The 17,385-nt window shown below is 31.9% G+C and overlaps 3 protein-coding genes across 4 annotated transcripts; 1 reads left to right on the top strand and 2 right to left on the bottom strand.

Annotated features, from left to right (window-relative positions):
* The first annotated feature begins 1,021 nt into the window (after positions 1-1,021).
* On the top strand, positions 1,022-5,970 carry LOC102602612 (protein ENHANCED DISEASE RESISTANCE 2-like). The gene is made up of 3 exons (XM_006350649.2): positions 1,022-1,218; positions 2,931-3,893; positions 5,755-5,970. Coding segments are annotated over exons 2-3 (948 nt in total). The 5' UTR covers positions 1,022-1,218; positions 2,931-2,946; the 3' UTR covers positions 5,756-5,970.
* A 1,996-nt stretch (positions 5,971-7,966) lies between these two features.
* LOC102602278 (RHOMBOID-like protein 13) lies at positions 7,967-9,717 on the bottom strand. Of its 2 annotated transcripts, none has more exons than XM_015310178.1 (2): positions 9,602-9,717; positions 7,967-9,334 (listed from the first exon to the last, which is right to left on the bottom strand). In XM_015310178.1, the coding sequence occupies exon 2, from the start codon at positions 9,182-9,184 to the stop codon at positions 8,369-8,371; it is 816 nt and encodes a 271-aa protein (XP_015165664.1). In that variant the 5' UTR covers positions 9,185-9,334; positions 9,602-9,717; the 3' UTR covers positions 7,967-8,368. The 2 variants fall into 2 exon arrangements, with proteins under 2 accessions (XP_015165664.1, XP_015165665.1); XM_015310179.1 differs by having other exon boundaries at positions 7,967-9,284.
* A 4,465-nt stretch (positions 9,718-14,182) lies between these two features.
* On the bottom strand, positions 14,183-15,592 carry LOC102583535 (endochitinase PR4-like). The gene is made up of 2 exons (XM_015310177.1): positions 15,057-15,592; positions 14,183-14,798 (listed from the first exon to the last, which is right to left on the bottom strand). Exons 1-2 carry the CDS (start codon positions 15,499-15,501, stop codon positions 14,386-14,388), a joined length of 858 nt encoding a protein of 285 aa, XP_015165663.1. The 5' UTR covers positions 15,502-15,592; the 3' UTR covers positions 14,183-14,385.
* Between the last annotated feature and the right edge of the window lie 1,793 nt (positions 15,593-17,385).

Below are 17,385 nucleotides of genomic sequence, written 5' to 3'. Positions count from 1 at the left end.
ATCGTGAACTTAGTTAATATTGTAATCCCCTATCCCCGTACATAATACTGGTTGGTTCCATCTTATAACTGTCTCTTCTAAATCTGTTATCATTTCAGAAAAAAAGTTAGAAGTGATTTTCACTCTCGTCATCAAGGCTACACTACTTTTTGGGAATTTATATTTGAACACTAATTAAAAAGTAATTGACCGCTGGGTGATCAAACTATTGACGGCAACATATTTTTGGATCAAATTATTAATTGAGGGTATTTTTGTTGAATTTCATGTAGTTTAGTGACCTTTTATGATCAAGAATCATAAATAGCCTAGGCAACATAACACCCATTCAAAAGCATAAATACTATGTATGGGACGATTGAGGTACAAAATCAAAGCATAAATACTATGTATGGGACGATTGGGGTACAAAATCAAGATTTCAAAAGTATCTAGCTCGCAATCATTATTGGCTAACTGGTCTGCAACTCCATTTAGCTTCTCAATATCTATAATCTAAAGATACCAGTAATCATCAATTAAACCAATCCCTCCTTTTTCCGAATTGCCTTTGCATTAATGGATTAGGTAATTAGTATTAATGTTGTCATTGTTCATAATATTTGCTATTATTAGGTCCAACATGATTTCTCATAGGTTTTTCTTGATTAATCTAATTGTTGTATGATGTACTAATCTTTTTCCCATTTAATATCTTTTTTCGCATAGCTTATTTCTACTTTAATTGATAAAAGGACACTAAGAAGATGATTTTTTTTTTAATTTTTCACTTTTATATTAATTAAAGAGATTTTAAAAGAAAAATAACAAGATAGTTCTTTAAAAATTAAATGATTTCAAAAAGTATTTATTAGAAAAAAGAGAGTATTTTAATCCAAAAGTAATGATATGATATTTTTCGGAACAAAGTAATGATAAGCACATTTTTGGATCAACTACTATTAACCAAAAAAAGAAAATATCTTCTTTCGATAAATAATAGTAGTCATATTTTTTCATGTAATTTAGCTATTCTGAAAAAAGAGAAGTGTGCATTTGCTTGCCGTCTCTGCTACTCATTTGATTCACGACCAATCAGAGAAAAGAAAAAGGGAAATAATCTTGAATTCTTTTCTCTGAAAATTCAAAAAAAAAAAAAACTTTATTTTCCTCTTTTTCTCTTCCATTTTCACGATCATAATTTCAAACAGAAACAAGACCTGATCAAACTCGTTGGAGGTATGTTTTTTTCTTTTCTTCAATTTCATCAGCTCATACTTGTTCTAAAATTATTTAACTATAGTATGCAAGCTCTCTTATTTCCTTTACCTATGTAATCTATTTGCATTTTTAAGATTTGAACAAACTTTCACTTTTCAAGAAATAATCTTACAATGGCTATAGATATTGATATTGTACACAGACATGTTTAAAGAATATGACCGCTAAATAATGTAAGACTTATATTTTCAAGGGAAAGTATCTGTAATATCCTTAAATCTCTGCCCCAACCGCCAGCTCTCTCAATTGTGGTGCTTGTTGAAATTTCACTAGTTCCACTCTGAGAAGTATGTTACTGAAAATGTAAATTTGATTCCTGTTGGATGAAGTTTCAAAAAAAGTTCCTGTCTTTCTTGTAAGGAACAAAAAAATTGACGACATGAGGGATTCAGTGTGAGGAACTCCCACTAAGTCGCCCATCCTAGGAAAAACGAATTCACCTCAGGTTCACATGTTTCCAAATGGCTTAGATATTTCAAGTTAAGTTGAGATAGTAGTAGCTTACAGATTATGATCAGATAAGATGATACTATCAGTATTACGGTTTTGGAGTTTTGATCACGTTATTCCATTTTTTTCATGATATGATTATGCACTTGATAATGATGTATTAGGAAAGTTTAGGCTTGGTCCTATAGTTTCCGTTAGTAAAGAGAATTGATTTCCACCACAAAATCACTTCAGGGAATGAAATTGCGCTCAGATAAGTGAGTCCAAATCTGGTTACTTTATTGGGTGCATATACAAGTATTAAATTTTAGCAGGGAAACTTTGAAGAGCACCTTTTGTATTGAACTAGTTTTACATGGAAAGAAACACCTTGTAACAGACTGCAATTCTCCTAGACTGCACATAGCATGCAACTGAAATAGTAACAAATATTGAAGGCAGGTGGCAGCCTTCAATATTCCCAGTGCAGCTTAAGTATGTTAAAGAATATGTAGAATGCAGTTTGACTGTGAAACCTCTTAGCGTCTTTTCTTATCAAGAATGTGAGTGATAAAGATTGGATGACTTAATGAAAGACTAATCTATAGAAATTTTAACAGATTTTAAAGCATGACTGTTATGGAAATGAACCGGCATTCATGTAGTAGTAAAAACTAGATAGAGCTAACTCAGATCTAGTATCCATTATGGTAAAGAAGTTAAAGGAGGACACTACTTGGTTCTGGAAAGAAAGAGTAATTTCATCAGATGGACGTTGGCCTATGAATTTAATGAGACTGTAGATACTATTATGGTATGTTACTATATTAGTTAATCGACTTAAATAAAAGATACTATTATGGCTGGAAAATAGCATAGAATCACTGACTGTCTCATAACTTGAGACTTTGTGGCTAGAAAATATCATGATGATGCAGCGGAACCCGTCAAGTAAGTGCGTGAGTGAAATACGCACATTGATCATCTATTTTTGTACAGTTTTGGCATGGCCTATGGTTTTTACATCTTTTGTTCCTAATAGTAGCACTTATCTCTTAATATTTTCACCCTTCTCGAATTTTTTATTGAGAATTGGTAAGTTTAAGGGGACCTAATCTACAGTAGCTTTACATTCTAGCAAATTTGAAATAATGTTTTTGGTATATCAGTTCTAATTTATTTTCAGAAACAACATCTGGTAATAAAATCCTTTGATCATAATCTAAGTTGTTGTCATACAGATTGTTTTCATTGCATATGGCCAATCTTGATGGAGATAACGAACCTGAATGGATAAAGAGGGTGAAATCAGAAGGTGCAATTCCCCTTCTGGACCCAGATGATTGCTCAAACGGTTGGGCTTCTCCACCGGGGAATAGTTTCATGGTAAGAGGTCCAGAATACTTTTCAACAAAGGTTAAAGTTCCCGGTGGTGAATTTCTTCTGAAACCTCTTGGTTTTGACTGGATAAAAGGTCCTAAAAAAATTTCTGATATTCTAAATAATCCAAAACACCGTATCAGGATTGCTCTTCAAGATGAAACTCCAACTGGTTGCAAGCCCTTTATTTGGGCTTTCAACTTGCAAGTTCCCAGTAAGGAAAATTTCAGTGCTGTTGCATATTTTGTGGGCCTCGAACCTGTCCCTGAAGGGTCTTTGATGGAGCAGTTCTTGAAAGGCGATGATGCATTTAGAACTAAAAGGCTAAAATTGATTGCGAATATTGTTAAAGGACCTTGGATTGTAAGAAAGGCAGTTGGGGAGCAAGCTATATGCGTAATTGGCCGTGCACTGACTTGCAAGTACTGTATAGCAGACGACTTCATAGAGGTAGATGTTGATATAGGATCTTCGGTGATAGCAAATGCAATTGTTCATCTCGCATATAATTATTTATCAACTCTTGCTGTTGATTTAGCTTTCCTTATCGAGAGTCAAACTCAATCAGAACTTCCAGAACGGATTTTAGGAGCGGTAAGATTTTCAGAGCTGCAGACCACTTCAGCAACACTAGTTGAAATGCCATCCAATGAGAACATGGGAGAGTTGCTTCCTTCTTTCCCTTCAAGGTTATGGAAGTCATTTGGGCACAGTTTCTCCCACCTTGTTCAGGCAGATACTCAAGATGGTAGCTCCAGCTCCATCCCCTCACTTGTAAAGGGGGATGTTGATAATGGTCTCTCTGAAGAAGGTACCAAAAAATGGTAAGTGATCTTAGAATTTAAGAGCACTTCATCAAATGCATGACCTGATGAAAGAAGCTGGAATTTTCCATCTGTTAGTTTTACTTTTTCCCTGTTTAAGTATGACTGCATTTTTTACTTTTTATAAACACCTACCATGGTAAAATGAGTATCTTTTACATTGCTAAGCATGACAACTACAAAAGTTTGGCTCATCCTGGTTTTATCCAAAAATTGCAAAAGCCTGTTTCATGGTTAAACTTCTAAGTTCTTCATAAAAAAAGGGTTAAACTTCTGAGTTCATGTTTTATTTTACTTTATACCCTAAAGGCGCGACCTCCATAACCTCCTATCTAAGGTCATGTCCACGGGAAGCTGAAGCAAGACACAATTTTCCAAGGGCATGACCTTAGATAGGAGGTTATGGAGGTTGTGGATTAGGGTAGAAGGTTAGTAGGTAGTTGAGCGTTGTCTCGTTTCCTAGCTGGATAGGCTTGGTGGTAGGTTGGTGCATTGGACCTGTTTCCCTATTTATAGTAGTAGCACTTTTCTCATAGTTGCATGTCTTGCGACTTTTGTTACTCCATATTATTTATTGTGCTTCAGTTATCACATTAGTTGGTTAATGTTATTGCTCCTCTTTTGAATGTTATGGTATGTTCTCCCTATTATTTTCTATATCCTCTTTACTTCTGTATTTTTCTTTTAACTGCTCTAATGTTCATTACTCGAGACGAGGGAAGATGATATCCACTTTATATTGCTAAGCATGGCAACTCGTAAATAAAAGTTCGGAAAAACCTTCTTTGATCCAATATGTTAGCACTAAAATTAGTCTACTTAGGGGATGAAGCTCTTTTTTTGGTGGTATTGGCGGAAAAGGTTACTTCCTTCCCAGGGTTACTAAAAATAAAGTAAAGATGACGACTTTGATTTAATTCCATAACATCGAAAGCTCCCAGTTCATCCTCTTCCTGAGAATTTTCCTCCTGTTAATTAAAGCATCTTGAATGGTTGTTATGATTGCTTTGAGCAACACTATTACTTGTTTTATCTTTTTTCTGAATTTCCTCGGACTTCTTTCCACCCGTAACCAATGCACTTTGAAAGTTTCCACTGTAAGTGTGGATTCTTAAGTTCATGTCATCTATAAAGCTTCAAACTCATCGCATTATGGTTTTAAAAGATCTTGTAGGGGTCCCTCTGGCCAGCTATGCATCCAGAGTAGATTTTACATACACTATCATTCTTCTCTCTTCTATTTACCGGTCCACAGAATGCATTAAATCATTTGAGATGCTTCCCTCATACATAGTGCCAATGGTTGTAGCAACTGTCTCATCTCATGTTTGAAATGACGCCTAACTCCCAAGTAGATAAACAATGAGTTTAATAGCCAAGTATATCTACTTGGCATTTCTACCTATTTCAGTGTTGGATATCCTTCATGTATCAAGTCTCTCGTCCAGTAGTCTACTATAAAATCCACAGGAAACGTCATAATTTGCTAAATCTTTCTCAGAAACATTTATATTTACTCATTGCTTAAACAAAAACATGCAAGTCGTGTGCTGTTCTTGTTTTTCAATCTCCAATGAAAACACATCGTCAATATCCATGCAATATGTCCATTGCTCTCTTCTTGTTCTTCATTAGATGGTTCTCTCTCTCTTTATATTCTTCATTGGACGTTTCAGAGGAAATGTTACTCATGTTATATGCATTAAAGATACTTTTTTTTCTAATTTTCTAATAGCTTTAATGAATCTGTATATCTCCGTTTCCCCTCTGCATTCTGAAATTGAGTTTTCGTAGCCATAGGTTGGACATATGCTTATTGTATAGTAAACTGATACTTCTCTTAATCATTTGAACTTTGCAGATCTCCACACTGTAAATATGATGCATTTCTGAAACGTTCAATGGCTCCAAGCTTGGAGAATTCTAATATTGGGGTCTCATATTGTTGCTTGTGATGGCTACACTCACCGCTATTTATAGCTGTAGAAATATGTATACATTTCTGGGGGAGATTTAGCGACATGGAACTCCAGTAGCATTCTTCACTATTAAATAGCCTCTGCCCATCTTCTCATTGCTTTCTGAAAAGAAAAAAAACACTCCCAGTTGCCCATTCATTTATATTCTTGATATTGATTTTTATTTATTTATATCAATTACTTGGTGATAATAGGTTACTAATTTGAAGGGTGTTGATTGATTACACATTAAAGGAAATGTTTTCACACAGATTGCAGGTAGGATATTTGTTGCAGATGCTTTAAATCTTGATTATGCAGTTATTGCATCTTAATTTTTAGATTTTTCTTCAAATTTCAAGTATTGATTGTCTATTGGAAACAACCTCTTTCCTCCAAGATAGGGGTAAGGTTTGCGTATACTATTCTTCCTACACTCCATTTATTGGGTATATTGTTGTTATTGTTCCATATTAATTTGACTGGTATTGTATTGTGATTTGCCAAAGAGAAGTTATGCATATTTTTGCACAAACCTATCCAACATCAGCAAATCCATGATCAAATTTGAATTTTTTCCATCAAAATAACTAAGATAAAAGGGAGGGTTGAGGATATTTTCCTTAAAAAAAAATATTTTCTTGCTAATTTCTTTGTGTTAGATACGTAAGCAAATACATATCATCCTAAAAGCATTCGGTAGAACTTGTTTCATTTGCTTCCATTAGGAATGTTATTATCCTCATTTTTAAGAAACTTGTTTTCCAAAAATTTCAATCAACAAAACATGAGAAAATTAAAATAAAAAATAAAAAATCATTTTAACTTGTCAGTTTTCACATATCAAGCAAAAGACAATTCTTTTTTCCCCATATTTTACCATTAACATTAATAAATCATTTCCAAAATCTAATACTAAACATCAATTATTAGGGATAATGTAGTACAATAGTCCTGACATTTTCTTGATGGATATGTCAAATCTAAATATGACAAGTAGAAGTGAAAGGAGGGAGTAGAAAATATCTCCCTCCATACCGAACACACCCGATAAGAAAAAGAAAAAGAAAAAGAGAAGACTCTTGAATACTCTCCCATGAGGGCAAAGCTGAAATCTACATGATTCAAAACACAGTTTCAACAACATACCCATTGTTATCCCACAAAATAGGGTCTAGAGACTATGCAAATCTTACCACTACCTAAGAGGTAGAGAGGTTTTCAATAGACCCTCGGTTCAAGAAAAACCCATCCAAAATAGTATAGAGAAAGAAATAACGAAAATGAAGACAATCATGTCAAAATACTACAAACAACCTCACAAATCATCCTAAACAATAGTCTTAACAAGATATAATGATAATCAAAGTGAAAAAATCATAAATAATTACCAAACTCGAAGGACAAAGAACTACAAGAGTACGAGGGCTATTGACACACAGTACAAAGCTTTTGTCTACGACACGATTCCAACTTGTTCAAATTTTGGTCAGAGGTTGCAAAACTATGACCTTCCAAAGGATCTAAGAAAAACATTTCCACCTTGTTCTACTCAATGAAGGTAAAGAATGCTACCTGACACAAAACTAACCTAAATAATATAGTTGAATCCTTCAAAGATTGCAAATATGATCTTCCAAAAGATTTAAGAAAAACAGTTCCAACTTGTTCACTCAATGAAGGTACAAGGATACCACCTGACCAAAAACTAGCTAACATAAGGTCCTATTAAGGTTCAAACATTAACATTTATACTAACAACAATTAACAAAGCTAGTATAAGGAAAATATCTAAGAAATAGTTCAAAATACAAGAAGGCGATCTCGCCCCAAACAAAAATTTATACAGTTAAACCAGTGCCTTCTTCTCTTTGAAGGCTATCTTCGTACTTAACAGGACTCTTTTTCTTGACTAGATAGTGAATGTCCCCATGTTTTCTTTGTTTCCTGTTTCTTTCATTGGAGGGTAGCACAGTGGTACATGGTAGAAGCACGGAGCATGAGAGAGAGATAAGGGACAGAGGGAGATCAGTAACTAAGATTGAAGCTTTGACAGTATAAACAAAATCCACGAATCTACTCTGACATAAAATAAGCATTATAATGGAACAGAAATTGACAACAGTAAATGTAATTGTTCAGTATGTAGCGTAAACAGCAGGACAGAAATTCTGTTGAGATTTGCAAATATCATCCTGCTAAATCATTTATAATGCATAGATGGGACACAAAGGCTAAAGCACTTAATCACAAAAATTTAGTGTTAAGTGGAATACATCATGGTTCATCTATATTCTATCAAATGTAATAACAACTTTGCGCACCACAATTACAAATGACAGTGGTTACCTAAAAAGTTGGTTCAATTAACAAACAGGTGCTTCGAGAACCAATGAACATATCATCGGGTAAATGATGGTTTTGGAGGTAACTGTGCATAATCAACAACTCATCCAGCAAATACCAATACTAGAATTACGTTGTGATCCCCAAGTAAGCAGTGAAATCTTCCAAAAGCTATACAAGATCGGCACCAGCATCTGGTAATGTACTCATCCGTAAACTTCTACCAGTTCCAGCTGCGAAAAAACGTACTGAAGGCAGAGAGGGATCCGTGACAGGTTCAATCTCAAGAAAGTTCAAATCAAATGTACCAGACTTTTTCAAACTGAAAACAAACACAAGCGCAGTCCATCCCAGCATTGTAACCGCCCAGTAATTGTTCATCCCATGTATCAGACCCCAACCAACAGCATAACCAACAATAATTCCCGATAAATGTCCAATAAAACTCGCTTGAGGAACAATAATGGAAGTGAATATGAGCGACTCAAATGGCGCAAAGCTGATGGGAAGTGAAAGAAAACCAAAAAGATTCAACTTTGACGACGGTTGCTTGACCGAAAGAATCGTCATCCAACCAAACACCACACAAGAATATCCAACAGCAGTAACTCTCCGAAAATACTCTAGCTTAAATTTCTGAATCAAGATATGGTACATTCCAATGACAAGTATGCCCGAAAGAACAACCAACACCAGTGTATAATGAAGATAATACTGTACTCCAAGACCTAAATGCCCCAATTGCTCAACAACTCCAAGACTCCAAAGTGCACTCATATTGAAAACAAGATGAAGCACACTAATATGTGAAAATGCTGATGTTATTATCCTCCAATAATGACCTTCCAAAGCAGTTTCATAACTCAAACCAACATGTGAATAACCAATATTTGACTTCTGAATATAAAACCAAATTGCACTACATATTCCAATTGCACAACTAGTTGCTGGCTTCTCCAATATCTCATAAAACAATGGTTTCCCCATGTGAAGAAACCTTTTACCCCCTCAGCCACTCACAATTCCTTCTTCAACTTTACTGCTAAAATGCTTACAAAGACACAACTTCCTCCCCTTTTTTTACCTTCTGGGAATGCAATTAATCAAATTCAATACAGAACCTCAGAAAAATTGAGTCTTGAAACAGATATAGAAAACCCCAAATCAGAAAATCAAGAATCTTGCACTTCAGACTAATTTATTGAACGTCAAATCACATAAACACCCAAATCAGCAAACCCAACTTCAGAATTTCTTGATTGCAATGTTATTCAGATCCAATATAACTAAGATTCAAGAAATCTTTGCACAAAGATCAATCAAGCTATCAATTTTCAATAAATTTAGAAAAATTGATGGTATCCCAAATCTAAAAACAACAAGATTGAATGTATGAATACTTACAGATTTCTTGAAGAAATGTTGCTAGAAAATCAATGTAATTAGAAAGAGGGGTTTCAGTTGTTTCGCTTGTGAAGAAGAGTCGAGGCTCCTCTGGAGTGACATACGCAAATGGAAAAATTACAATTGTGGTCCCTTGTCGGGACTAGTTTGTATAAGATATAATAATCTCACGATAAAATGTAGAATCTATGTTTTGTTGAAGGTATTTGACATTTCTATGATTATTTTTTCGCCATTTACATTGCAGTGTATCTCATATACATGGTAGAATAATTTATTTCAAAAGAACTTATTATGGGATAAATTAATCTAGTAGAATAATTTATTACGGGATAAATTAATCTCGCGATAACGTGTTTCCAATCGAACGATCCCTAATGTCCTGTTTATTTTTATTCTGACATCCATGAATATATATTTAAATATTAAGATATTTGAGTGATAAAGTATTAAAATTATTTATTTACTTAATATGTGAATATATAGTTAGTGTTTGGCCCCAAGTCTCAAATATTCTTGGCAAATCATATTTAAGTGAAGTTTTTGGTGAAATTTCACCATGTATTTGGCTTCAATTTTTTCAAAAATATGATTTATACCAATAAGTTCTAAAAATTATTTAAAATACCCATAAACTTATATTACAATTTTATAATGAATATATTTCGTTAAAAAAATAACATTATAATATAATTGGTAAGAATCAACAATAACAAAATAACAATATATGCAAGACAATACATTGATCGCATACTTCAACTTGTTCAAATATAATTATAACTCATTAAACACAAATTGTTCTTTCTTCTTAATTTTACCACTCAAATTAGAAGAACTTTTTCGGAGAAGGTAGTAACCAATATTAGTTGGAATTAATAAATAACGTGTATTTTTATACGGAAAAGGACCTAAAATACCCTCGAAGTATTGGAAATGGTACAAAACTACCCCTCATCCACCTATAGGCTCCAAAATACCCTTGTCATCCACTTATTGGCTTCAAAATATCTATGTCATCCACCTTTGGGTCCAAATTTAACCACTTTTTTAACGAATATTCATTGATTATTTTAATTAATTAATAAGTATAATTTATAAACCCCCTCATTACTAATTAAACTCGTCCCAATTAATACACTCACCCCAAATTATAATTACCCACCAATTAAACATAACCCTTTCACCATTCATTCCCAACACCTGTATAGAATCATTGCTTAATTACTCAATTATGTGTCTCTTCTCTGTATATTTTTAGCTATATTAGATTTGACTTATATTTCTGTTCATTTCCCTCATCAAAGTAAGGTTGATTAGGTTGTTAGAACAAAAAATTAAGTCAAATCTCTTGTCTTGTATTTCAAACTCTTAATCGATCATTTGTCACAAAATTGCAGAATCCATCAACATGTAATGTTGTAAAACAAGAAAAATTGTTGATTGTCATTTCCTACTTACATTCAATACTAATTCAAAGTGCTACATTTTCGAAATTTGCACAGATGGAAACATTACTATAACTCAAATGTTACAATGCATTATAAGAAGGCAATTTCTTTATGCAACATTGACCTCAATCAGTCCACAACAAGGAAAATCAATAATTAACAGGTGTTGGGGACGAAGGGTGAAGAGTTTTGTTTAATAGGTGGGCAATTATGATTTGGGGCGAGTGTATTAATTGGGACGAGTTTAATTAGTAATTAGGGGGTTTATAAATTATACTTATTAATCAGTTAAAATAATCAATGGTTGAGCGCTACGTATTTTAAAAAATAATTAAATAATTTAAATGAATATTCGTTAAAAAAGTGGTCAAATTTGGACCCAAAGGTAGATGACAAGGGTATTTTGGAGCCAATAGGTGGATGAGGGGTAATTTTATACCATTTCCAATACTTCGAGGGTATTTTAGGCCATTTTCCGCTTTTTATAAAAATATAAAAATTTGGGGTAATTCTTGAATTTTTTTGAAATTTCCAAATATTAAAACTTGACCCAAATACTAGTTTTTTCTAGTATTTGAGAACTTGAGATACTTAGCAAATATATTTGCCAAGTTATATGACCAAACACCACTTTTCCCCCAAATTTTCTCCAAGTATTCTTGAGGCCAAACGGGTTCATAATATTTACGAGCATTACACTATTATTGCAAAAAAAAAAGTCAAAATATTTTTATAAGTTTTCAAAATTACAATCACAAAATACACACACTATATTTGTCCAAAGAGAGAGATTCACCATATATCATATAATAAAATATCTCATTTTTAGATAGGAGAAAATTCATTAGCCTACCAATCTTTTTTCTCTTTCCTTCTTTCCTTTGGTAAGATTATATTTATAAGAATGGTAATTAAATCTTTATGTATCACTACTAGGAAAGTGGTTGTGTTGTCCTAATATGGTAAATAAATTATTTGACAATCTGTTCAACTTCATTTCACATTGCAATAATCTTAAATTGAAATAATCCAACAAAAAAAAAAAACTATATAAAGCAAGAAAAGGGGATAGGTATTTATACAAAATAAACATCTCATCACAAATTTGTTTTACACTTTTTTATCATGGCAATGAGAAAGGCATCCATCACATTGCTCTCCATTGTTTTTATGGTACTTATCACAATAGGTATATTTATGCCTCTTTTATTTCCTCATTTAAATTAAAATCATAAAACTTCATATACGTTAATTATTATGATTAAAGTCACAATTGAATGGTGAATATTTAATCAGTAATACAAAATCAACTTCATGCTTGCGATTTTGAAATATTAATTCATTTTCACAATATTATTCCTAAGAAAATATATTGCATATTAAAATCATATTTTGATTATTTTCAACATGTGATCTATCAATAATACTATATGCTAAAACTTTTTTAATTTTTTTAATTTTTAGGTTTGCAAAGTGTGGAAAGTTCATCCTTGATAGGTGAACCATGCAAAACAAATAAGGATTGTGCTCAATTTTGTGGTAGTGTGACACCCCTTTGCTATAATGGTCACTGCATTTGTACTAAAACTAATAGCAATAATCAGGCTGGAACTATTAGAAAATTTTTACAACATAATTAATTAGGAGTCTATGATTATACACAAAAATTATTGTACTATTTTAAAAAATTCATATGTTATAAGAAATAATAAAGATTTCCAATAGTGTGAGAATTTAATTTGTCTATTTTTTCTGTTTTGGATTTAACTTTTTATATCATGTTCATCAAGTTATGATACTTTTGACTTTCAAATATTATAAATGATACTTTAATATATTAACTCGAGAAAAAAGGAAAAAGATTATTGAATTTGTAACACTAACTTTAAAATTAAAGTGAAAGGACAAAGTTTGGGTATCATTTTTTAAAATATTAAAGTGAAAGGACACTTGTTTTTCATCATTTTTTTTTTTTTTTGAGTTTTTTCTTAAATAAAAGTAAAACTTGGGGTCAAGGAATTATAATGTTGAAATTGAACCCTCATCCAATAAAATAAAAGTTCCTAATATCTATTTACCTTTCAAATTTGGACGAAGAATTTAATAATAAATTTATTGACCATTTTACTCTGAAATAAAAGAATAAAAAAAACTTTGATTTGGACATGAGACATAACACTTTTTGAATCTCTTATTTGACACCAAAGTTACACAAGTTTCACTATATAATTTTTTGACGGATAAGATTCAACTAAATCCCTTCCACTACATCAAATTTTATGTCTTACCTCAATTTAAGGTGAGTGTGTACGATCGATATTGATATTCTTAACTTGTCATTAACTCAAGAAAAAATGAAAAAAATTATTGAATTTGTAACACTAACTTTAAAATTAAAGTGAAGGAACAAGATTTGGATTTGACCTCCTCTATTCATTAAACACTTGTTTTTTATCAAACTTTTTGAGTGAAAAATAGGGGAAGGGATTACAAATCGAATTCTCATTTAACAAGGTAAACAATCTTAATTTCTATGTACCTTCAAATTTCTTACAAAGAATTTAATTAATGGTAAATTTATTGACCATCTTAAACCTATTAAAACCCTAAAATAAAAAAAAAATTAATTTGGGCAGGAGACATAACACACTTTTTTAAACCAAAGTTACAATCTCCCCTCAATAAGTTTTAATGGACGAGATTCAACTAAACCCATTCGTTACATGTATTTTGAAGCTCCGACAAAATTTGGATCGCACATTGCAGGGCTCATTCGAGAGATAACTCTCCCAACATAATATTTTTCATACCCAAAACTCGAATCTAAGACCTCAATATTTTTTATAAATACTCACTATTTATTCACCCTGTATGTACAATAGGAGAGTCTGGCCCCAATAATTGTTAGCTAGGGGTACTAGCACAACTTACATCAAATGGTTCTTTGGCCAATTTAAGGTTACAACTCTCTTTGGGCAACTTCTATGAATAACAAGTTGATTTCCCATATGGTCCTTTTCGCCAAGTTGATTTCACATACGATCATTCAAGTCACATCTTAATAAAATAAATTAGAATTTTAAAAAAAAAAAAGTGACGTTCTGAGATAATAACTATTAATTGAGTAATCATATAAAAAATCAACCCCCGTTTCACCATAATAAATGTCATATGCCTTCAATTAGGCTAATAATATGTATAAATTGTAGGTATTATGTTAGCCTAGACAAATCAAACTATGTAATATATAGTACTATTTATAATTTGGTATACATATAGTTTTTTCAAATAACACTTTCCATTACATTTCTAATATAGGAACCTTTTTCAAGTGTTCTAACAAGTGAGATTATCCCCAGTATCTACACCAAGTTGGTGGCAATACTGAACATAATGTTGAACCCTTCTAGCAACAGGCTGAGGAAGGGCACCATCACACTCAAGAGGACCATTAATAGCTCGAATCGTAGCCCCGAAACCTTGGCCAGAAGTTAAGAGAGGATGGCAAGTGTTCATCCAGTACCATAAGGCAGTTTTGAATGATATTAAACTATCTCTAGACACAATATCGGGGTCGTTAAGGCCATCGAATCCAATGTCTTTTCCAGCCGGACCATAGTTGAAGTTCCATGATAGTTGGATTGGTCCTCTACCATAATAATTTTGCCCAGAGACACAAGGGTACTCTGACTTTCTCATGTCACAATAGTCCCTAGATGAACCATTTATCTCATTTATGTAACACATTTCTGCATAATGTCAAAAAATAAATAAACTATAGTGTTAGGTGTGGAAATGTTGCTAGAAGCGCGGGCACATGTAACAGGTTAGGTCGAACTCAGTAGCTTTTGCTCAAATAACGTTATATAAAATGAAACATATAATAAGATGGCTTATAATTGACAAGACATATCACATGAAGAATCCAAGAAAATAATATTTTTTTAAAAAACAAAGATAGATACTAAAATTAAGCATATGATAAAATTTTAAGAAAAATGACTTACGTCCAGTCTCATGTGTGACATGAGCAAAGAAAGCAGCAATTTCACGCTTATTATCATCATCAGAAAAATCAGTCGTTGCGAATTCAGGATAAGACTTTAAAGCTTCAAGAAACACAGATCTTGCGTAAAATCCTTTGCCTTCACAATTTGAAGAAGTTTGATTTGCAATTCCATTGAAAAAAGATTCACTAACAATATCAGAAACTCTATTGTTATTATTATTATTATTATGATTGTAATTTTTTGTCGAAGAAGTATAACAAGGCCCTCCTTGACAACCTTGTCCACAATAAGCTTTTCCGCTGCCACAATAACCCCATCTACTGCAACACAATCCTTCTGTACATCCACAATATTGTGTTGACGCTAATTTTGGAATTACAACTATAGCTACAGTACATATTAATAACAAAATCAACAAATTTCTTGAAGAAAAAATAATCATTTTTTTTTAAATTTGGAGAGGATAAAAGAAACTTGTTGTTTGATGGTACTAAATGATATAATAAGTATTTATAGAAGAAAAAAAAGTTGAATTATTGTTTAAGATTCAGCAATTTTAGTGTTGGAGGATTTTAGGTATAGGTACGTTTCATTTTTTTATTATTTTGGGTGTTGTAATAAATTAGGAAGGATATGGTTATGTCATAACTCATAAGGTCCTAGCTTATTAATTAAAAAGATCACTTGATCACAAGAAATCCTTGAAGCTTTTGATAATTGCAAAGACTTTGAAGTTTTTAAGAGTTTGTGAAATTATGAGAAGAGTCAAACTCGAGACTTTTGATTAATGATAAAGGAATATTTACTACATAATAAAAAATTATCTTTAGTGACAATTAATTAATGGATAATTTAATAACTGTTAAATATGTATTTTCGCCGCAATTAGCTAGAACTTTTTGCAAATGCCCCTAAAGCCTTTAGCGACATTGGATTCAATGACAAATAACTAATGTCAATCGTAAAGGTTTTAAACACTCTTTATTAATATGTATATTTATTGCTGCTAAAAACTACGTAATCCTTATTGATAAAATAAGAAATGTTGACTATATTACAATTGATGAAAATGATCTATAATGTAAAAACACTAGTCACTAAGCTTGGAACTAAAGCAATTGAATTTAGCCTGGGCAGGCAATTATTTCATAGGTAAATTCTGATTGTTCTCTTTTGAAGCTAAGTTAATTTCAATGATTCCATGTTATGCCATTAACAAAGTGCTTTTTTTTTTTATTTCTCCAAATGTCTTCCAACTTTCACATGATTAAAGTCCTGACTGATACTCAAAACTTAAATTCAATTTTTTTATTAATAATGGATGAAATATATTCTATTTGTTTCATCACAATCCTCGTTGGTATTAGCAAGGTGTCTTGATATATTGTGAAGACTTGTAGAGGGACTACTTTAATAAAAGTAAATATTAGTGGGCTTTACTGAACTTCCACGCAACGATCATAGAATTTGCCTCAAATCATTTAAAGCAATAGCATTATCCTTCTCTTTCTTTCAACTTTTCTGGTCAAAACATCCAGATATTGTTTCTTTTCTTGTCATTTTAATTTTAACTTGTTTTAAAGAAAATTGTTATTTTCTATATTTATATTTAGTAGCTCTTTAGACCTTAGTCCTAATATTTGGAGGTGACAAAATTAGCTTATGAAATCATAAATCGCATATGAAATTAACTTATATTTTCATTTATTAGCTCAATTCATTTCAATACATCAAAATTTATTGATATCTAGCATAAATTGATTTAAAGAAAAATAATAATTTTATTAGGTTCTAAAAACAAATTAAAATTATAAATTAAGCAATTAAAACTTAGTTATTATGTATGTTGAATCATGATCCGCTTTTTAACTCATTCAATCCAAGTAACTATTGGCCCGTCTATTTATTAATTCAGACCATTTTGAATTACACAAATCTAGTTTAACTCGCTCATTTTACACCTATACCAACATGCCACATACATATTTAAAATCATAAGACTAAGGATATTTTGACTCATGGAACACATCTTTAATATAAAATCAAAAGATTCAAAAGTCTTCTTTGCTTCTTAATTATACTTCGGTAGTTTAATTCAACTCGGAGACAAAAAGTTAAATACACTAATAAATAGTGAGATGATCAAAAACCCACCTAAAATATTTCATTTTTTAAAGTTTTATACCCAAACTTTCAAGTGTTTAAATTTCCTACTTAAATCATCACCAATTATCGAAACACACCTCAACTATCAATTGTTCACTTTTCCTAGTTAAAATACCAACCAGACCTCATGACTGATCTCCTAATTCATACATGCAAAGGG

The sequence above is a fragment of the Solanum tuberosum genome, unplaced genomic scaffold (genome assembly GCF_000226075.1).
Source record: "Solanum tuberosum cultivar DM 1-3 516 R44 unplaced genomic scaffold, SolTub_3.0 scf00125, whole genome shotgun sequence".
Classification (NCBI taxonomy): Eukaryota; Viridiplantae; Streptophyta; class Magnoliopsida; order Solanales; family Solanaceae; genus Solanum; species Solanum tuberosum.
This window is presented reverse-complemented; position numbering and strand designations above follow the sequence as displayed.

Coding starts and splice junctions, on each gene's coding strand:
- LOC102602612 (XM_006350649.2), top strand. CDS start 2,947: ATGGCCAATCTTGATGGAGATAACGAACCTGAATGGATAAAGAGGGTG.
- LOC102602278 (XM_015310178.1), bottom strand. CDS start 9,184: ATGGGGAAACCATTGTTTTATGAGATATTGGAGAAGCCAGCAACTAGT.
- LOC102583535 (XM_015310177.1), bottom strand. CDS start 15,501: ATGATTATTTTTTCTTCAAGAAATTTGTTGATTTTGTTATTAATATGT. Junction 14,799..15,056: donor TGTCACACATGAGACTGGAC/GTAAGTCATTTT, acceptor GACATTATGCAG/AAATGTGTTACATAAATGAG.